General features: G+C 40.8%; 1 protein-coding gene across 1 annotated transcript; it reads left to right on the forward strand.

The window, feature by feature from the left end:
- Positions 1-22,922, forward strand: LOC116056821 (neuropilin and tolloid-like protein 2). Its single transcript, XM_031309178.2, has 10 exons — positions 1-526; positions 5,741-5,797; positions 6,052-6,195; positions 8,713-8,961; positions 9,415-9,462; positions 10,006-10,133; positions 13,870-14,098; positions 18,701-18,814; positions 18,973-19,103; positions 21,044-22,922. Exons 1-10 carry the CDS (start codon positions 517-519, stop codon positions 21,776-21,778), a joined length of 1,845 nt encoding a protein of 614 aa, XP_031165038.1. The 5' UTR covers positions 1-516; the 3' UTR covers positions 21,779-22,922.
- The last annotated feature ends 449 nt before the right edge of the window (positions 22,923-23,371 follow it).

Consider the following 23,371-nt stretch of genomic DNA (forward strand, 5'->3'; position numbering starts at 1 on the left):
TTGATGTAAGCAGCGGCCGCGGTTTAAATGAGCCTCGTTCAGAAGCTTTGCTTAGTTCAGACACGGAGGAGAGCAGACAGAGTCGGACTCTCTTCCTCTTCTTCTTTTTCCTCTCTTCCTCCATCTCTCTCTCTCTCTCTCTTTCTCTCTCTGTCTCTCTCCATCATCAATTTGCGTTTGGATACCCATCTCTCCTAGAGCGCATCAGCCCGCCTGGATCAGTCCACCCTCCACCTGTCGTCTCCGCTGTAGTGCCACTGGAAGCTGTGTTCCCAGTGATGATGCCTGGCTGAACGGCTCGCAGCACTGTTCATCTTCCAGCCAGACGCCGCGGGACCGCCGACTGAAGAACTCGGTGCTGCTTGTCTTCTCGGAGCGTGGCTCTGCGTAATGGATTTACGGTTGTCAGAGAAAAGTTGGGTTTTGTGAAGAGCCCCGTGGACCCCATAAAATGGACTGAAAAGGAGGGCGTTTTTAGAAAGGTGCTTTTGGGTTGGAATCACACCGTGAGAGGAAATGCACAGAGGTGAGTTGGATACGAGCTGCCCGGGAATCCGTGATGCGCGTCACGGTCCAGTGCATCGGGCACAGAGAACCGACAGTTTATTTTAAGATTGGATTAAATGTATGCATCTCTGAATTTCAACGCGTTAAGGATGGCATGAAATTAAAAAAAAATATTTACTGTTGATAAGCTTCAGAAGTGAACAGATTAAAATCTCCTCATGATTTTTTTATGCATTTCTCTTAAAGTGAGACCGCAAAGGCAATTTACAAAACGGACTAATATTTCCCCCGCATCTCTCTCTCAGTCTCGTTTAGGCTATTTGTCTTAAGTATCAACTTACCCTCTGTTTAAATCTCCCTGTTTTATTGCCCACATCACTGATGGACATCGCCATTAACCACTGACTGATCACTTCAAGTTCCAACATCTGTTGGTCTGCTTTCCATTTTCTAAGATTAAACAAAAGCCAGACAGGTTCTTTGAGTTTGGTAAGGTCTGGTCGGTTGAACTGGCCAGAGCCCGGTCAATGTGGAAATAAACTAAAATAGCCTAACAACATATGGTTTCTCATTAACCCTCTGTTGGTATTTCAGCATTTGATCAAATGGAGGATCCATTCTTCTGTAATGCTCCTATAGGCTATGCTGGACCATTTAAGCGTAATTAAAAAGCGACCAGAACCAGAGAAGTTTAGCCAGTTTAGGCACTGCAAGGTGTGCCTCTGTCCATATCAGCCTATGTGAGTGTAATCTGATGGTGGTTCATGATTATAATGGACACTCATTATCACACTCATCATCAAAAGTTAATTAAAAAAAAAATCCATCGGGGCGCATCAGGGTTTTCCAATAATAAGCTGACAGTTTGACCGTCTTATCTCGCTGACTTCAAAACATACTGTAGCCTGTGTCACAATCAGGCTACTAGACCAGGGATCTCCAACGTGTTTTAAACCAGGACCCCTACACTGAAAGAGAGACAGAGCAGGGACCCCCTACTACATACCGTATGTTGTATAAAATTAAGTTGCATATTAAACTGGGCCTACAACAAAGTGTAGGGCGGCCTAAAGCCTTTATACATACCTGTTTAGTGCATAGAATACTAAGCTATTAAAATAATTACTGTGAGCATGATTTTATAAATCATCTTTAAATGTTGCACATACTGTACATGTGGCACATTGAATCCTTAGGATGAACTGTATCTGTGGATGGTTACCTTAGTGACTACCTTACCTATAGGCCAGTAAGCCTGTCATCAGTGGAGATTTATATTTGCTAATAATATGTTGGATTCATGTTAAGACATTTTAAATTAGAAAAAACCTTCAAAAATGAACTATAATTTGGTGGCCCCCCTGCAGTGACTATGAGGACCCCCCAAGGGGTCCCGGACCCCCTGTTGAAGATCTCTATACTATTTAAATGTGTGAATCCAACAGACAGCAGCAGCTTTTGCTTCAAAGCAGCCTTACAACTGTCCTCTCCAAGTGCAGAGCCAGCCAGACACTGACGTCCGCTGTCGTGTGCGCGTGCTGCTGCTCTATTGACTCCCGCTCCAGCCACTGTCTCGCGCCATCAACACCTGAGGCACGCGCCGCAGCACACGGCGGCTACACCTCTTGATGCGTTCAGTGGAGCGTTCTTTACTGCAGTATAGCAGTGTGCTTAAACCATAGACGGGCTATAAAGAGGGTTAAACAGGTAGGCTGGATCTTTGTAAGTTGTGTGTTCATTGGCCATTAGCTGGCCTACAACACCTACTGCAGAGTTAACTGTTAATAGGACGTACGGTCTAATTCATAGTAGGCTAATTTATATAGTCTAATTAGCTCTCAAGTGGCCACAGGTGTGTAACTGTAGCCTACCTGTAGGATGTCGTCATACCACTTCTTTATTTGAACTGTGACAGAGTGACGTCCGACGAAAACTAATGTCATCTTTAAATGGATTTGGATTATAAAGCTTTATGGTAGAACTGTACTTGGCCTTGCCTTATTAATGTTAATCTGTTATTTTACTAATTTAGGCTAGCCTACTTAGGTCTATTGTCTGGACTGGTAGCCGATTTTGTTTTGTATCATTAACTTTATTGTGTACATTTTTGTTTTGTATCATTAACTTTATTGTGTAATTTTTTGTTCTGTATCATTAAGGATTAAGGATAACCTACAACATGTGACAAAAACATCAATTATAAAACAGTTCATACTCATACTCATTAAAGACAACAAGACGGTCCTGTCTTCTCTCAATAAGGTGATAGCCTACATTCCCTAGCAGGACATAAGAGAAATCTACTACAGTAACATATCAAGAAAATGAAATAATTAGATAGCTTAATAAAAACAATGGTAGTTTGCCTGTATATAATAAATAAAACTTAACTGAAAGGTACGCAATACTATTATATTTCTTTAAAAAAAAAATCCTGCCTATCCACTTCTGGTAGCTGGTTCATAGCTGGTAGGCCTATATCATTGTAATTTACGTCATGTAGACCTAATTAAGGCTGTAGTTCCTTATCTGGACAGGATACAGCAAAATCCCACATTATCAGCTCTATAATATTATTTCCAATCCCTCTTTAGTCCTGTGTTACAGAAGGCTGCAGTGGCCTCTGTTTTTGTCATGTCTACGGTAGTCAGTTTCAAGAGAGAAAAAGCAGATTACAGCCTCAATTTGGCTTCTAAGAGGAAGTGAGAAGTGATGTAAAAATGAAATGACATGACCTAGAATCACACTGTGAACCTGCGGTAATTTCCCTTTAGTTCTTTAAAATGACCAGAGTTACAATTTTTTTTAGTGGGATGTGACAATGCCTTCAAATGTCCGGAATATTTCTTTAAGTAATTTAGCAGCACATAAATGTTCTACAGTATGTTTGACACTCCTTCTAGTGGACTTTAGGCTGGAGGATAACAGACAGTATGCATTTAGTAAGAGAGCGTCTTGATTGACATTGTAAACTGTTGTGTTTGTTTCTGTTTTTTTGGTTTTCAGATTATCATTTGTCATCAATTTGTACACACACATTCACACAATGTTGTCTTGGTGTTGAAGTGACAATGGCTGTAACTCTATTTAGCTTGTGATTTATTTATAATATTGCAAAACATGTTACAAATGCCTGCATAAATTATGCAACTTTTGCCTAATAAGTTAATTTAAATATTGATATGCTTGATACACATTTCTGCCTCTGCAGCTCAAGGCAGCTCTTTGGTTTATCACTCTTACAAGTAAAACAGACATTATCCAAAACAATGGTTCTTACAGAGTCTGTTTTGTTCATTTTCAACTAAAAGCATTTGAAAGGATGACAAGATTTCTAGCTATGTTGAGGCACGCAGTAGTTTACAGTGTCCCTGCTATCTGCAAGATTTAATGACTGACTACTAATGTAAAAAATAAATAAAATGTGAGAGCTTCAGTGAGAGCCTACAGCATCTCTCTGCTATTTGGTTCTTGAGTTTGGGTGGTCTGTTCTCTAAATTTCCCCTTTGCTATAGCTCATACCCCCACATACGATACTTCATTGCAAGAATGCAAGAAAATGGAGATAGAAGTAATGAGGAACCTGGGGGCCGTGTGTGTGTGTGTGTGTGTGTGTGTGTGTGTGTGTGTGTGTGTGTGTGTGTGTGTGTGTGTGTGTGTGTGTGTGCGCGCGCATTTCAAAACCATCCAAACATTCCATTCAAACATGCATGCTCATTGGTGCAGTTGTGTTCACTGCTTATGTTAACCATGCATTCTTCTTCAGTAGACCCACCCCCCCATCTCTCTCTTTTTGTCTCTCTGTCTCTCTCTCTCTCTCTCTCTCTCTCTCTCTCTCTCTCTCTCTCTCTCTCTCTCTCTTCCATCCTCTCTTCCTAGTTGCCATTATGCAACGTGCCAGGCTCACGCTCGCTGTCTAATTCGATGTGAGCGGGCCAACCTATTATCAACTCAGAGGGGATCAGGTCTACAGTGGCTTATCACAGCAAGGCAGTGTCAAAAGCTGTAACATGCTCGCCTTCAGTCCAGATATCATTGTAATAAAACATATTTCACCTATTGTCTGTAGCAGTGCTCGGCCCAAATGACTGTATCCTCATCAGTGCTGTAAGCCTTGGAGCCTGTAATCCTGTTTTTTCTGCTAATGCGTTATGTTTCTGGCGCCTCGAGGCTGCAGATTAATAGGTTAGAGTTAGAGTGGTTTGAATGAGAGTTGATGGTTTAAACTATCTTTAATGAACTACTACTTGCTACTGCTGCTATTACTGTTATTAGTGCTAGCCAATTCCCACTGCACAGCTACTGTTCTACTACCTACTGCTATATCTACTACTACTGCTTCTGTATGTACTTATTATGTTGCCACCACAGGTAGTGATTGCATCAGCTGTGACTAACCTACTACTATTGCAAGAGTCACTCAGCAACTATTGTACATGTATTATTTTACAGCAACTATATGTATAACTATATTATATATATATATATATAATCCTAGAAATATTTTACCATTGCTGCTACTGAAGTCAACAAGCTACCCTAAACCACACTTTAACTATATGCAGTATATCAGCATGCTTCTACAACAATTAATCAGTTAACCAAGACTACAGAGCAGAATAAAGAAATTAATGATCAGAAATTATCCTCACTTCTTATCTAAAGTTGCTGTATACCAATGGTTACATTAATAACATTGAACTATTTCATGCATGTAGGTGTAGGCCAAGCCATCTATCCCCATTGAGCTTACAGTTAGAAATGTTCACTTCAGCAACTACAACTATACATCTTCCAAGCTCAGTATCTCTTTCAGTCTTGTAGCTCCATCATTTACTCCATCACTTAATGCATCTGCAATCATTTTTTCCAGCATTGTCCTTTCATGAATGCTTTGTATTGACAATGATATGCTTAACTACTGAATTTACACTATAAAGACATTACTATACATATCGTATTATTATGTTTTCACTCTCCTCCTTTCTCATCAATACATTTTTTAATTTTACAGATTCAATCAGGGATTAACTTGAAACTTGTATTGATACATATTTTACTTGTTATTAATAAAGGTCAGGTTAAATCAGTATTGCAGCTGATCACCTGTACGTACTGTATTCTGTGGCTGTTGAGGGATTTCCATGTTTTCGTTGTTGAACACAAGGATATAAATGTAATATTATGTCACCTGTGACTAATGTGTTTAATGTGTTACATCTCTGCTTTGCAGCGTGGGTACTCTTCTTTCTAATAGAAGAGGGTTTCGCTCTGGCACAGAGAACTAAAGGTAAGCTCAATCTCTATTTCCTCTCTGTTCCATTAATGTTTCACCCATATGTAAACAGTCTCAAATAAGAGGCATTATCTCTACTTGTATCATAGAACATAAGGGTTGGTTTCTTCATTCTGTCCTGCCTTTCCTTCCTCTTTATTCCCTGCCTGCTTTTTCCTTCCACTCTCCCTTCCTTCCAAACGTTCTCTCATCGATCCCCTGAGTCAATAACCCATCTTTTGGTCTGTCATCTGCCTTTCTGCTTCAAGATTCCCCAAGCGAGCATGGCGGCCAGAGCCCTAACCAGAACGACTGTGGCACGTGGGTCCGCAACATCAATGGCGGGGTGTTCACATCGCCAAACTACCCCAACACCTACCCGCCTAACAAGGAGTGTGTTTACATCCTGGAAGGTAAAGCAGGGTCCTCTTCCATCTGAACACTTTATCTTCTGCTCGGTAGCTGTTGTCATCAGAACAGCTGACACAGTTTCCCGCCTTTCAGCATATTGCCTCCTTCAGTGAATGTCATTAGTCTGACTGACATTGTTTTATAAATAACCTCGCCCCTATCTCATTTTCTGTTCTTTTGCTGGCGGCCAATCAACTTGACATTTTACGAATGAGCCATCCTGAGTTTGTTTCACCCCACAGATATAACCCTTTGAAAATGATGTAAAGTGGCGCATTGTGGGTAGCCCCTGACTTTTGGCCGAATCAGAGTAGTGCTGTGTTCATCTCTATTGGCAGGGTGGGCCAGAAGACTCCGCTATTTAATGAAAAGATAAAAAAGAGGAACATCTACTACACAGCTGAGCTTCGGTGGCATATCACTGAATTGCAAGCGTCCTTGTCAACGCTTTAGTGTATACCACAAATATCACATCCATCAGTAATTTGGTGGCCTGCTGCACGGGAGACATACTGGAATGGAATCATTAGCAGCTATAGGAGATATGGTCTGGGATATTGTTTGATGTGTTTTCATACTAAATTGATGAAAAAAATTGTTTGTGGAGTTAAAGTACAGCCTTTCATGCTTGTGAGTGTGGTACTTTTCTTGCTGTGGCAGGGGAGAGATTTTACACATAGCTCAAGGGCTCCCCCTGTGGACGAATCAAGCCCAGATCCATTGTTGAAGAATAAGCTGTGACTCCATCCCAAACGGCCTACTGGTGTGTGCAGTAGTACATCACAGTGGGTCTGCAAAGGGACAGATGATCATATGCTATTATTTGGTCCTGAATGGCCTCTGTCATATTCATATCCGAGCTCCAGCGATGAGCCCTTCATTCTGCCTCTCACACAGAGAGAGAGAGAGGTGCTCACGTTTGGCACAAGTGCTAATCAGATAGCTTTGTAATTATAATTTGTGGTTAGTGAGAATCATTCATTATGTCATGTCCCTCAGTTCATCTGCTCAGTAGATGGAGTGATTATGGTTTCTGCTCTTTCTGTATCAAGCTGTTTGTGTGTTAGTGGTGTGTGTGGTGTGTGTGTGTGTGTGTGTGTGTGTGTGTGTGTGTGTGTGTGTGTGTGTGTGTGTGTGTGTGTGTGTGTGTGTGTGTGTGTGTGTGTGTGTGTGTTAGATAGAAAGTTATAGCGAGAATGAGACTCAACGCACCAGGGAATGAACACACAGATAGCAGGAAGTGCAGGCACACAAGCTGCTCGCTCAAGCAGAAAGGGAGAACACTCAGGCTCAAATTCAAAGACAATAACAGAGACACAAATACACTGCACCATACACATGTATGTACCGCCCTTGACATGCTCTTTTTTCCCTAACGGGGCATGCTTGGCTTCTCCATGCCAGAGATGATTCAGTGCCCCACCTCCAACCCTCAGCATCTTTATTTAGTATGATTCATCTCCCAAGGCAGGCATGAATTGCCCTTGTTAAATACTTCCTCTGTGTGTGGGGGGGTGGGGGTGGGGGTGTTACAGGTGGTAGACATACTGTGGATTAGCATGACAGATGAACTTGTGAACTTCACTTCATGCTGTGGTCGCAATGTTCTGTATTCACTGACTCAGAGATAGCAATGCTGACATGTCAGACTGTGTTTGTATCTGCTTTTGTATGTGTGTGTGTATACTTTATATGTGCTGTGTGATGCATGCTTGCATATGTTGATATGTTTACAGATGCAGAAATGTGCTTATAATGCTTTCAACCACAATTGGAAAGCACAAACCAAAGCCTAAACATCATCTAGGTGATCTAATTAGGTTAAATATGTATGTTAATCTGTGTAATCATTTCCTGTGCTGTTTTGGGAGAGCATCTAGGTAGAATCTTGCTTGGAAGTTAAGGCAGAGCAGGTACTTCAATGGGTTTATTGAGTATATCCAACATGCAGTAAATGTGAAGTACATGGAAGTGGGGCGATCATCCATTGTGCTCACAGTGGATATTAATTACAGCTTCAATGGCAAGAATCATTTAAAAATTCACAAGTGATGCAGCCTGTCAGAGGACATAACACTCCTTCCTTTATATTAATACTTTTGATCTTAGTGCTGTTCTTCAGCAGTGGATGCTCCCTATTGTGCACCAGGTGCCAAATGTTGCACGATAATTTACGACTTTTCTATAAATGTCCTGTCATGTCTGATTAAAGGATCATTTAATCACAGTAAAAGTCAGCTATGTCTGCATGACGAAAAGCCATCACTTTAACAGATAGATAAGATCAGAAATACCCCTAACCAACTTCTAAAAAGTTTGCTCTCCACACAGTCAGCTGAGGGGTTAGAAGTAAGTGCTCAACTTCGTAATCCCGATTAACTCATTTTTGAATCGACTTTTGTGCTTTAGAAGACAATCCAGATTTTTCTTTGTCCTGCAAAAGCAAGATTTAATTTTATTGCTGTCATGGATTTACCCCTTTTGTTTCCTTTCTTTCCCCACTCCCTTGTTCACCAAAGCTCTTTCTAGACAAAGGATTCAGCTGGCTTTTGATAAGAGTTACTACATCGAGCCATCATTCGAGTGCCGCTTCGATCACATCGAAATCCGTGATGGGCCATTTGGGTTCTCGCCGCTCATTGACCGCTTCTGTGGGGGAAAGAACCCAGGCCTGGTTACATCGACGGGACGTTTCATGTGGATCAAGTTCACCAGCGACGAGGAGCTGGAAGGCCTTGGCTTCCGCATTAAGTACACCTTCATTGCAGGTAGGGACACCCAAACTGTATATTTGCAGTGAATGTAAACACCCTCAGATTCTCTAAGATATTTTTGTATACATCAAAGGTTTTGGGTAATATGTGCAGAGACCTGGATCTGGTTAGTTTGCTTTTTCAAAGTCCCCCAAAACATCGAGGAGAATTCGATCTCAGTGTGACAGAAAAAATAACATTAGAACAATAAGGTCTCCAACATCATAGCTTTCTTTCCTTCACTTGTCTTGCTCTACAGCAGAACACGTTCAACATCAGAGCCTCTTTAATCTAAACCCAATATGCCTAGAAATCAGTGTCTCCCATCGGGCAACAGATATTAGCTTCAACAGACCCCTTTCTGCTTTATCTGGCCTGCCTTAATGGGATCTTATCTTGTGTTCTCTGCTTACCCATTTCTACTGTGTGGATTGAGAGTAATGTGCCTCCCAAATCTTATCATTTCAGACCCTGATTTTCATCTGCACGTGGGCGGACTGCTAAACCCCATCCCAGGTAAGCTCTTCAGTATTTTGCAGATTTCTTTTCCCGATCCTTTTGAAGCTCACCGGAAGCGATCTCTGCCTCTGACGTGAATGCTGAACGTGCAAATGTACCTTGACAAGCACACAATTGTACATGAAGTGAAAGGATGTACATTCACACACATGCACACATTTAAACACATGAAGGAACACACACCTCTTTCATCCGTCTCTTTCCTCTCTGTCTTATGCCTTTGTTCCTCTGTCTTCTTATTGTCCTTTGTCCTAATCCGCTGTGCTCACTTTAATTCCACCTTAAATCCCATACTTCTTTTAATATCCTTCATCTTTGTCTCTGTCTGTCATGCTCCTCTTCTAATCCCACCCATTTTCCTCTTTATCTTCTGCTTTCTTCTCCCTCTCTCGTTTTTCTTTTTTTGCTTCTCTCATGTACGTACCTCCACGTGATGCCTTTCTCACCTTCCCTGTCTTTTACCTTTCTCTGTCTGTCTGTCTGTCTGTCTTTCTTTCTCTTTCTTCTTCTCTCCTCCGCATTTCCTCTGTCTCTGTACAGACTGTCAGTTTGAAATCGGTGGATGGGATGGGATTATTCGCTCCAGTCAGGTGGAGGAGGAAGAGAGAGTGAAGCCTACCGATGCTCTGGACTGTATCTGGACCATCAGGGCTCCTCCTCAGTCCAAGGTCAGTACAAAAGTACAAATGAGTCATCAGGAATGATGGCATGCATTGCTTCTATCCTTCCACCCATGTTTGGTACTTTCAGATTTCACCGTTTTTTTTTAAATAGTTACGATCTAGGGTCTGGTCTATACTCCAAACTATTCATTTTCAAATATCTGACAAATACGCCTTAATGTTCTTAAAGTAGATGATATAAAATATAAAAACATCCTGAGATCACATATTAAAGTATTCAAGGGCTTTTTATTCATCTCATCTCTTAACTAGCTAGACACTGAAAGACTCAACAACATTAGAGGAAGGTTTACATCCGAATCATTAACGTCGCTCTCAGTTATGTTCTACCATTTCACTATACACACTAAAATATTTTGTTGCGCATCCTTATGAGTGCATTTGATAAGCTGAATGTGTATCTCAGGTCAAAGCACTAATGTTTTCTAATTATTTTAATTGTATTGCATTGTTAATCAGTGTAAATAGTAAATGGTGACAAACTGCATGGAGTTGCTTTTTTTCCAACTCTAAAAGCTGGACTACATTACAAGTGCTACACAATCTCATCTCACTGGTGACATGCAGTCTATCATCAAATAGAGAAGAAGTAATACTCTGATGAGAAATAATGTAAAAATTTCCCATGGCATGAATTATTGCAGTGTAAACAGAGCTGAATTGAGGTAATGCCCTGAATATAAACAAGAACAGCTCAGAATTTCTAAATATTTATGGAATCAACTCTAAAATCACCCTGTGTACTATCATTGGGTTTAGTGTGTTCCCCCTTTCTGTTAGCAGAGTTGCTCTGGCACTTCACCTTGACAGTGTTCTCTATCTTAACATTATCATCATTCATTTTCTTTTTTTTGTACTCATACTCTGATAGCAAATGTGACGTCAGTGCATGTTTCAGTAGAGAATTCCAGTATCAACATGCGAAATGGATTTTGTTTGTCAGTGATTTTCCTGATTTACATATTTTGTATGAATGTAGCATGTGTTCTCCAGTCATTGAGATTAAATCCTCCAGTGGTCATGTCTGTATTGTGATTGTAATTTAATACATAATAGGTATGAGCATTGCAAATACACAAAGAGGCAGCATGGGGGAAAAAATGCAGGCATATTTTGTTTATAAAATACAGCCCTGGAGATTCATAAGTACATTTTTAAGCCGAGAGTGAAAGCTCAGTGATCTCATATTCTGATTCTGATATTTATGAGTGGATATCCAAAACCCCATTGAAATTACAACCATACAACCTGCCTAGCCTTTATTTAGGGCTGCTCTGCTTCTTCCTCATGATTAAATGAGTCATCAGCATGCTCCTGTGCTACTCCCTCACCACAATATACTGACACACACACACACACACACACACACACACACACACACACACACACACACACACACGCACGCACGCACGCACGCACGCACGCACACACACACACACACACACACACACACACACACACACAAACACACATACACACACACAAACACATGCACACACAAATTCATCCACATCTAATTAAGTGTATAACAGCAGATGTACACAGTCACAAATTACATAATATACTGTCACATAAGGTACTGTAAGCAATTACCCATACACATTATGCACTCATAGTAATATTTTAAGCATACACATGTGCAGCTTCATGCATGACTCACACACACATGCTCTACCTAACTTTTCTATCACACATACACACACAGATTAGTCTCCGTGGTCATTTCACTGGTCCTACATGTGCAGTGTGAGGCAGCAGTGAAAAGGATCTGAATTTAGCAGCAGCACTGAGATGCCTCACCAGATATTAACTCAATCAAGCAGAAGGAAAAGAGCAGCTGAGCACACTCAGCAGCAGTATAAGAGCAGCTAACTGCTGCATGGTTACAGGTACTTGTGTGCTACGTGTGCTGAAGTTTCAGTTAAGTTGTTGTTGTCCTCCTGTGGCCAAGCTCTTGTCATATAATGACTGCTGATTAATTTAAAGACATTATTTTTTATTTTTTAAGATCAATTTTGTATTACTTTTTTATATTTTTAAATATACAGAACAGACAAACAAAATTGAACAAGAACAACAACCCTCAACCCTGTTCACACTCCCAGACCACATGCAGGAAAGTTCCAGTTTGTTCAGGTTGATAGAACGTGCAATAGGGAGTGGTCTTCTGAGGAGTCCAGTATGTCCTATGACATATGTTGAAGTGGATCTGCTGGTGATTTGGGTTCAACAGTGGAAAATGTTGTCCCAAACTGTCTCCCAATTAATTACGTTCCCCTCAGGGCTCAGCTCTCACTTCCATTTCTTTAGTATTGGGAGTTCTCCTACAGAGACTTGCATCAGTGTAGCATAAATCCTGGACACTAATAAACTAAACATACCACTATATGTTAAAGCTAACTAATGTGCAAAGGAGAAGCTGCTCTGCAGGCATGTGGCTGGACAAGTGGACAAATGCAAACCGCAGGTTCTAAAGAATGAAGGATGGCTGTATTTCCATTTAGCTGCATCAGAGTCCTGGTATTGTGCACGTGTCACACTATCATGGCTGACTGGGACACAATAGAACAGATCCATCATTAGTAACACCTGTGCTTTTCCTATTATGACTATGACAAGTCAAAATGTCTGCTGTGAAAAAGGCCTATGTAAACACAGGCCACAGGCACAAACACAAGTTGCATTTCAGTTGATCTTTTTCAGAACAGACATTTTGACTCATGATAGTAAGAAAAGCACAGGTGTTTCTAATAACATTAATAACAACAAATTCTATTTAGGTGACCCAGTTCCAGAGCCAATTAAACATGCTCACTATCTGGAATGGCTTTTAATGACGTTAATGTTGTGGAAGACACTTTGGTGTATTTTGGTCATGATAGTGAGCCTTATTAAATCATAAGGTAGTAGAATATCACATTAGAAAAAGATGTGTTTGGGTTGTCATCATCACAGGTAAGAAGTTTGCCAATTGTTGACTCACACTGTAAACTTGAGTGTCATGAAACTATGGAAGTTTACCTGACTTTCCCATTCGTATTTACTGCTTTGTTAGCTGTTTGACCACAGCTTCGTGGTGGAAAACCTGGAAATCTCTGACTTTCTGACCACCCAAGCACACCACTAGTTTTTCTCTCTGAGGCCAGACTCTCTCAGTGGGGAGGAGGTGCAGGTTCAGCTCACTAGCCTTCAGTCTCTGCAGCATTCTCTGAATTGAGACACATCTTAGAGAAAAGAGGAGACCGAGGAAGACAGAGCAGGCAGCACCATGACAGATATTTTCAAAGACTGACTTTTCTAAGTATCCAGTTATTAGTGTATGAATGATGCATGCTTGCAGCACAACTCTGATTAGATTAACTATATTATTTGATATTATCGTGCATTAATGCATATTCTATCCATCTTCTAAACCGTTTACCATGTTCCTATCCCAGCATGCTCTGGTGAAGAGGTGGGCAGGTCGCCAGTCTATCAGTGTTCAACTCTGATCTTTTCTATTTTTTTCATTATCTGTGTCTGGATGTTTTGTTAGATACATTTGCTTTGCTGATTTAATGCAGTGCAATAATTTCAATGCATTTGCCTGCATTAAAAGGACAGTTGGTGATTGTGTTCAGACAGCTGTAGGGTGGCGCTAATGGATTGCTGTGGTGTTCTGCTGTTCATTTGCCTCCACATTGTTTGGCTGTGATTGACTGCATCGTTTGTCTATCTGCAGATCTACCTGCGCTTCATGGAGTACCAGATGGAACACTCAAATGAGTGCAAGAAGAACTTTGTGGCCGTGTACGATGGCAGCAGTGCCATCGAGAACCTCAAGGCCAAATTCTGTAGCACCGTTGCCAATGATGTGATGCTGGATACCGGTGTGGGAGTCATACGAATGTGGGCTGATGAGAAGAGCCGACTCAGCCGATTCCGCATGCTCTTCACCTCATTTGTTGACCGTGAGTACCAGTTGTCTTGACAACATGCCTCAGCCTTGAACCTGTTTTTCCATCTTGTTCCATCATTAGCACTTCATTGTTTTGTCTTTGTTACTCTCTGTAGCTCTGTCTTCACTTAATACAACAACAACAACAACAACAGGAAGAGCTACATTTCCTTAGTGCCTCTTTAATGTTAAACTACTTGATTTTAAACTATTTGTGTATCTGTTTAGCCTGTGTTACACATTCATTAATTTGATAATTTGTGATGAATCAAGATGATACGTCATCCAGTGATAGAGTTAGATTTGATTCCTGGAGATCACTAAAAGTAAGTAACATAAATGTTCATCCAAGGGGGATATGTTGTCTTGAATTGAAGTTTGGTGTCATTCTATGCTGTACATCTATTATTTTCAGTATTTAGGAGACAAAGTATCAGAGAGAGTGAAGACAAAAGTGATTGAGATGCTGTACAGTTGGACATAAATTATGGGTGTAAAAAAGCAGAGGAGAGTAAAATGTAGATGATGCAGAAGACGTAAACTGTCAAGAAGGATAATGTGAACCCTTTGGAATTAACTACATGTATGCACAATTTAGCCATAAAATGTGATCATTTAAGTCACTGTAATAGCTAAATACACTCTATGTAAACTAATAACACTCAAATAATTGTTTTCCTAATTGGCATATTTATTAAATAATCTCAATATCAAAAATACAAATAGGAAATAGTGTGAGAACCCCTTCACAATTGACCTGTAAATGTGAATGCTCCATTATGTTACTGGGACAATATTCTGTGAAAATAAAATACTGACAGACATATAGGCCTGTACTGTTGCAAACATCTACCAGAGCCGCATATTTTACATAAGAAGAGCAAACTATAATTCTACACAAATATGAACAACCAATGTGCAATGGCAACACACGGCTCAAGAAGCCGACAAATAGCCTTTACGTAATTCCCTCCGCTGAAAATCTATATATTTCATAAAATACCCATCAGGGAATGTTAACAGGGTTATCGCTCTCTAAATGTTTTAACTTTTCTGAGCGCACCTCTCTCTCTCTCTGCACCGACCTCCACCTGATCTTCTAAGAACGGTGACGCCGTTATCAACCAAGTATTGATTGGTCAGTAGGCGGTGCTTTTACACCAGTTGATCTCTAATCTCCAACATATCCTGCTCCCGACCAGGTTAGGTGTTCAGCATAAGTTACCACGGCGATTTAACCCGGTAACAAGTGATCCACCATCGTGATACAGAAAACCCTGGGTTGAACCTGAAGTTAGCTCGTTAACGCCAAATCTTGCTTCGTAGTACAGGCCTCAGGCTCCATTTCAGTTTCCCTTACCCCTTATGACTGTTTAACTCTCTGTAATGGACTAAAAGCACCATACGTATGTCATTACTTTACTGTAACAGCCACAACTTTATCCACACACACACACACACACACACACACGCACACACACGCACACACAAACGCACGCACACGCACACACACACACACACACACACGATATATGAGCTCCTGCATTCTGTGTGCATCAGTAGTCACTAACAGATACAGTGTGTGTCAAGTGTCATTTCAGCGTGGAAAGCTAATTACACTTTGCCCTGTTTAGAGCAAAGATATGAGAAAACCAATTATTTACTCCAGCATTTTGAAATAACTGAAAGCATCAAATAATGTTTTGATATGCATGTCACAGCATGATACTGTGCTTATTACAGGCCACTTACAACAGGAAAATAGGAATTTATCTATTTTGGTGAAAAGAATAGCTGAGTAGGGTTAATGGATCTACTAGAAGTAATTATACGTTAAGGTTCATCGTTTTTGAAGGACAAGGAACTTTCAATGTTAAAGGTTGCACATTAAGTAGCAGGAATTGCCATGCAGAAAACCCTTTTTCTGTTAGCACACCATCATATTTTCATTAAATGCCTGAATAGACTGAGATATTAATTGCCACATTCTCCTGCACACTTTCCAAACCCTGGGTGACTACTAATGTTGTTTTCATCAGCAAACCCATAACCATTGCAGTCAGAACTTAATGGCTTTTTAAATTCAGCAAGGGTGTTTTTCTTTTACTCTGAGAGTCCTTAAGACCATTTGGATCCTCATTAATTCTGATCACACAGTTCATCTCAAAGAAGTCTGAAGTCTCTTGAATAACTCCCAAACTTTATTTGGTCAGAGTCAGCGACTGGCTCAAAGTTTACTTGGAGGTCATAGAGAACCATTAATCTTTGTCACCCAGAGAACATGATGAGTTTTGCACTCCATCATCCTTAATGCCCTATAATCTTTAGACAGAACCCGCTCTGACATGTAAACCATGCATATTAAGACTTAACTGAATACACACTTATGCTAACACCCACGCCCACACATAGTGCATACGTTCAGATGTGAGTTTTGTGCTTGTGCGTATGTTTGTGTGTATGGAGGTTGGATGGGGGTAAGAGTGTGAAGCGTGGATGACACCCTGTGAGAGGCCACATTTTGAAGGCGGCACATGCATAATGGGTTTGGAAGTGGTCGCGGTGAGCGACCCCCGTCTACAGGCTTACTGGGAGATAGATGGGGTGGACACTCCAACACACACGTTATTTTATACTGTACAGACCCTTACACATATATATATATATATATATATATATATATATATATATATATATATATATATATACATGTCCCTCTGTCAAAATGATTTAACCCTGAGGCAGAGGAGTCATGCAGGGAAAGGGAAGTGGAGGCTCAGAGCCCTCATCACAGTGGACCTCAGAGCAGTGGGTGAAGCTGCTGGAGCGGACCACAGTCTGTTTCAGCTGTGATAAAGACTCAGGAAGTGTGTCCACAGCTGCAACTAGAGAGGTGGACATTTTTTGTCAAAGTGACTGGGACAGTTTGGAGGAGTGAACAAGCCACAAGAGACAGATTTGACAGGACATTACGTCCGGGCTTTCTCTGACCATGATCCTGTCTCACTGATAAAGAAAAATAAGCAGAGATGGTAGAGAGGAGGTTGTGTGGCTCAGTTCCTGCCTGTTTTGGCACCATCTCCTGGATCTATGTTATTCATGTATGTTTGCAATCTATCTATCTAACATTGTCATTCTGATGTTTCATATTATAATTGTACTGTATTTTGATCTACTCCGTACATATGACATCAACTGCATGTCTACCGGTCCTGGAAGAGCAATCCTGCTTCTGTTGCTCTCTCTGAGATGTATTTCTTTTTATCCCTGTTAAAGGTTTTTTGGGAGGAGTTTGTGAAATTTGTGCTTGACTCAATAGAAGATTGTTCTTTCTTTCTTTCTTTCTTTCATTAGTCGTATAGCTCAAATCAGCATTTTGTTGTTCTTGTCAACACCTCAAAATAGCAACATTGTAATTTCATTTAATCACAAAATGCAGCTAACATAGTCACACAGTGAAGATGTGACACTACAGAGTACATCAGTGTACATTTGATATTTGGTTAATCAGGGGATGGTTTCAGAAAGATTTTGTCTTTTGTCTTGGACATTTTTTTGTGAGTTAGACCTAACTAAGGGTTGGACCTAAATAAACAACAAACCTGTCTCTCGAGTATCATCTTAAAAATAATTTGCTTTGTATTCGAGGAAATTAAGATTCTTTTAAAACTAATTAAGATGGCCGACGGCTCAGTTGATAGTTCAGATACATTTTCACCTGTGATATGGGAGGTCCGTGTTTGATTCTTGTTTGTCCTTCAATATATCAAAGCAGAAAAAGATCTCTCAACCACAACACAGTGTTGATCAACGGTACACGTTGTGCCTGCTACACAGTTCCTCAGGCCAGATGAAATAAAAAATGAATCTATGTGATACATAAGAAAAATATGATGTCACTGCTTTTCAACCATATTCCACTTCTCTCATCTCTAGCCCCACTTCACACATAAGAACCAGGTTCCCCTTTAGTTTTTGCTGCAGCCCCAGATCGCCTATACCAAAACCCAGGCATCTTTCCTGAGCCTTGCAGCTCTTCCTTCTGACTGGCAGTGTATCAATCTCCTGAGCCCAGCAGCCAGCATCAATTACCTGTCCTGTCTGTCTCTGCCAGTTGCTTTAATGTGGGATGTCTCACGCTATTTTCCTGACCATTTACACCACATAAAGCCATTTCTACCAGCACCTCACACCCTGCGTTTCTTTTCATCTTTTCCATATTTCTCCTCTCTGCCTACTAGTTTTCCAACTCCTCTCCCCTCCCTCCCCTGCTTCTCAAACTCCCTTGACACGAAGGCTGCAGTTCAGTGAAGCTGCCATCTCCTCCCCCCATCACCCCCTGATGTTGTGTCTGCAGGAAACAATGATGTATGGCCTTGTGTGGAATGTCTTGACCTCTAGTGTAGAAAGAAATAATAGAATAGAATATGTGTTTTCATTACATGCCTCTACAGATTTCTACGGCCAAATTATCGATCTTTTATTATTTGTTGTTTTGTTATCATCAAAATAGCTTCCAGTCTTTTTTGCAGTGTAGTCATCTTTTACTCAGCACTCTTAGACAGCTGTTGGTTTATAAATTGCATCATCTCTGTGTGTTGTCTTTTGCCCGCAGCCCCCTGTTCAGCCAATACTTTCTTCTGCCACAGCAACATGTGTATTAACAACTCCCTGGTGTGCAATGGAGTTCAGAACTGTGTCTACCCATGGGATGAAAACCACTGCAAAGGTGATTGTCTTCTTTTTGCCAACTTTTTCCAATTGAGGTTGTTATGGTTATAAATAGGATTTATTTTTTCAGGTTTTCAGGATTGGCATTCTATTATTTATTTTTTTTTACATGTTTTTTATTCTTTCCTCTCTTCTCCTCACACCTTCCCACTCCAGAGAAGCGATCTAAGGGGCTTTTTCATCAGATCACTAAAACCCATGGCACCGTCATTGGTGTCTCATCAGGCATAGTTCTGGTTCTTCTTATCATCTCTGTCCTGGTCCAGATGAAGCAGCCAAGGAAAAAGGTAACTGATCCTTTGTGGTTGACCTTTTGTTCAGGGGGAAAGAAGAGACACATAATTGAAAGCGCTGGTGGGATTCTAGTAGCTCTGGAGACAGGGAAGAAAGAGTATTAGTCGTTACCAAAGTAACAACTATTCTTCCTGGGGTCCACACAAAAGATAAAACAAAACAAGACAATCAACGTTACATTCATACTTCCATATTATCAATACAATAAACAATTACTATGTAATTAATATCTCCACATTATCTATAAAATATAGTTATACTGATACATTTACGTTTCCTTCTCAACAAACGTTTGACACAAGTAACCAATGGGCACGGTCATACTTTGGTAAACACAACGTTAATCCACATTCACATCCCCACTATCATATGCAGTTTGAGATTATTTTTATTTGACTAATTGCTAATTGTACTTCCTTTTTAAAAGAGATCTCACTTGTAATTTGTGTTAAATGTGGAGGCAATATGTTCCAGTTTGACATTGCCCTATACATTACTGTTTTTTTATGGCATTAGTTTTAGGTAAAGGTAGTGTGAAGCGTCCCATAAAGGCTTGCCTAGTGTTGTGATAGTGCCTGTGTGTGTGTTAGCTGTGAGAATAAATGTGTAGGTTTCCTAGAGACACTGATTATTCTTATATACTGGACCAGGCTATATGTCAGTCTTTCTTCCACCGTCATCCATAACAGCCTGACGTGCATCCCTTCAACACTGCTCCACATTGAGCAGTGAAGAGCAAGACAAGCAGCTCGGTTCTGCGCAAGCTGGATCTTTTTAATTTGTTGTTTATAAGCACTAGACCAGATTACTGGACAGTAATTGAGGTGTGATAGAACAAGCGACTATTACTTGTTTACTTGTCTTTCCATCCAAATAATAAGCACACCTTCTGATGATTGAAATGCCTCTGCTCATTTTGGCGACCATGTTATCAATGTGATTTGCCCAAGAGAGTGTTCCGTCCAGTGAGAGTGATCATTACACACCAGTTCAAAAATAATGCAGTACATCACAGGAGATTTTTAGTTTCACTACCTTCTATTAACCTGCCTCATCTATTTAATTTTCCTTATGGCTGGTCTACTGAGGCTTCTGTAGGTAAAGAAATTGGTGTCTCTGACTCCATCTGTAATATATTTCTCCCTGTATGACTGCTGAACATTGTGCAATATGGTGACTCAAGAAGGGACCTCTGACTTTTTGACACTGGGTAGCCAATGTTTTAGATAGGTGTAAAAAATGATGTATTGTGTATTTCGCTCGTTACCCATTAAAAAGCAAAATACAGCACCAAAATTCAATTACATGCTTGTTTTAGGGTGGAAATTGCCTTTCACCCCTTTCCTTGCATCACCTTTTTAAACTTTAAATCTAAAAGCCCCTGGAATGTTATTATATAAGTAAATTTGTTGTTCAGGTTTTTATTTTTTTATTATGATTTACGAGGTCCATACATTACAGTCAATGATAATACCTATCATACTTCTCATTAAGCCATCTGTAAATGTACATTAATAGGCCCCAGAAAAGTATCACAGGCTCAGTAAACAGAACAAAAGTGAGCTGAAGGACCCATTAGGCATTCATACTGTATTATATATACATAACCATTTTTAAATATAGTAAAATAAGAACAGGAACTGAACAAACAAACACATAAAGCCCTCTACAGAGGGAATGTTGTTCAGGTTTTGATTGAAAGTGGTCTGGCAACATAAGCAGCAATCTGTCATCAGATTCTAAATTCAAATGTTGCTCAATTGATTTGTGTACAGAAGTATGTGACATCCCTTTTTCCAGCTGAGCCCCACCCACTTATAACTAGTAAGAAAAGGTACAGACAAAAACGACTCAAATATACTCATATCACTGTGAAAACTAGTGGCCTGCTTATCACTAAAACTGAACTGTCTGAATCGATCTTCTTTTCAAGGTTGTAGCTCGCCGGCCTGGTGTTTTCAACAAGGCAGGCTTCCAGGAGGTCTTTGACCCGCCCCACTACGAGCTCTTCTCCCTACGCGACAAGGAGATATCCTCAGATTTAGCTGACCTGTCTGAGGAGCTGGACAGCTTCCACAAACTACGGCGCTCCTCCACCATGTCCCGCTGTGTCCATGAGCACCACTGCGGCTCGCAGGCCTCTGTAGCTACTGGAGGCGGCAGCATGAAGCACAGCCGCACCACCCTGAGCTCCTTGGAGCTGTCCTACCACAACGACTTCTCCAAGCCACCGCCCATGAAGACTTTCAACTCCACGGCCAGCTACAAGAAGAGCTGCTACGGCTACAAGCAGCACTCACAGACTCACGACTGCGACCAGAAAGTCATCGAGGACTTGGTCACAGAGGAGATCCCGTGTGAGATCTATGGGCGAGGTGGAGCAGGAGTGGGAGGAGGAGCCACAGGCGGAGCAATGGGAGGAGTAGGAGTAGCATCAGGGATTGCAGGAGGGGGGATTGGAGGAGCGGTGGGGATAACAGGAGGAATGGCGATGGCTGGGGGAATGGGTATGGCAGGAGGAGTGGGCATGGCGGGGCCTAGTGGCATCGCTGGAGGTATTGGTGGGATGGCAGGACCCTGCGGAACCCTCAGTGTCCGTGGCAACAGCGCTCGTAACAGTACCACCATAGTTGACCCACAACAACGCTCCATGTCCATGGACTTTTAGATGGTGAACGGAGAAAGAAAGGAGAAAGGGAATGCAGAAAGAGCTCGCATTTCACTCATGGAAAGAAGAAATGGAGGAAGAGAAGACAGGAGAGACCCAATAATCTTGTATTGATCACTCCTCTTCCGCCTTTGCTTTCAAAGCAGTATTAAAAGTATTGCACACTTAAGGTCGGATCTTCTCCTCACAAGGTCTTGTCTGAAGATTTGGGAAATTGGCAGACAAAAATCAAGGATCAAAAAAAGGTTTAAAAAAAAAAAAAACGGGCTGTTGGTTCTATTCTTCAGGATACTAAAGGATGTAGGGTGAAGGGAGATATCTTGTCTCTCCTCAAGTCTTATAGGCCTACTCATTTAATCTCTCCTTTTCATAAGACACATATCTCGCATGCAGACCCAGACTGCTCTCTGTTTGGTAGCCTAAAAGACCAGGTAACCACTCAGAAACAAGGAGAGAATAAGATGAAGAGACGTCCTGTACTGAGTTTCTACATTTATTCCCCTACCATGCACAGATATATGATATATAGTGCATCTTCTAATAATTTAAGTCTTTATTTTTGTCAGTGTACTGTACTGTTAAAACCAGTATATATCCAGCCTCATGATGATGCTTGGCTTTTAACTCTTTAATCTTTTTTAAATGTTGCTCATATTTTGGAGATAATTTATCAATGACATTGTGTTGATGATGATGAGGAGGATGTTGACAATGTTTATGATGTGATATTACTATAATAATTCTGTAATTTTCATGGTTACCTTACACATACACAGAAGGCACGCTCCATTCAGTCTCTCCTCAGGAAGAGCACATGAAGAGACGGTCTTATTTTGGTAAGAAAGAGAAAAAAGTATATTTCTGCTGGTGAGCTTTATAGTATATGAGCATTCAGGCTATGAGTGAGCGTTTATGGAATATGAAATGTTTGGTTGTGAGACCTGGACTAAATCAAAATAGCAACCATCCCACCCTTAGGAGAATATGTAATTTCTCAATTGCCCCATGAACTATGAAGTGTGTAAAACAAGCACAACCTGTTTCCCTAAAGAGACAGACATGTAGCCTATATGAGACTCATTTATGATTTTAACCACTGGTTGTATAATTTTATTCTGTTGAATTAAATGAGAGCTTACTCGCCTCCCTGTGTGAGCTTTTCTGTTCATTATAACCAAGAAAGATGAAAATGGCACTACCCACAGGATGAAGATGGCACAACAAGGTAAGACACACATTGTGGCACGCAGATAGAAAAGAAACAGCCTATGCGAGGGTTTGGCTTTGCCGAGACAGATATTTACATGCAAAGATGCTTTAAGCATGATTCGTTTGATGAATAAGTGAACCTTGAGATGTAGTTTAGGGTTTAATGTACAGGTTTGAAAACTGATTAATTCCAATATGATCAGTTGCGCTTCAAAGATTATTGAACACAATGCATACAGATAGTGCAGGTCCTTTTGAAAATGTTTTGTCTGTCACTCACTTGCTCACTCAATTACAAGCACATCTTCCACTCACCCTTTCCTTTGCCATCATGATGCATTTGTCCTGTCTAATGCTCAAGGCACCCTTTTAAAATATGTGACC

Source organism: Sander lucioperca, chromosome 3 (genome assembly GCF_008315115.2).
Source record: "Sander lucioperca isolate FBNREF2018 chromosome 3, SLUC_FBN_1.2, whole genome shotgun sequence".
NCBI classification, from domain to species: domain Eukaryota; kingdom Metazoa; phylum Chordata; class Actinopteri; order Perciformes; family Percidae; genus Sander; species Sander lucioperca.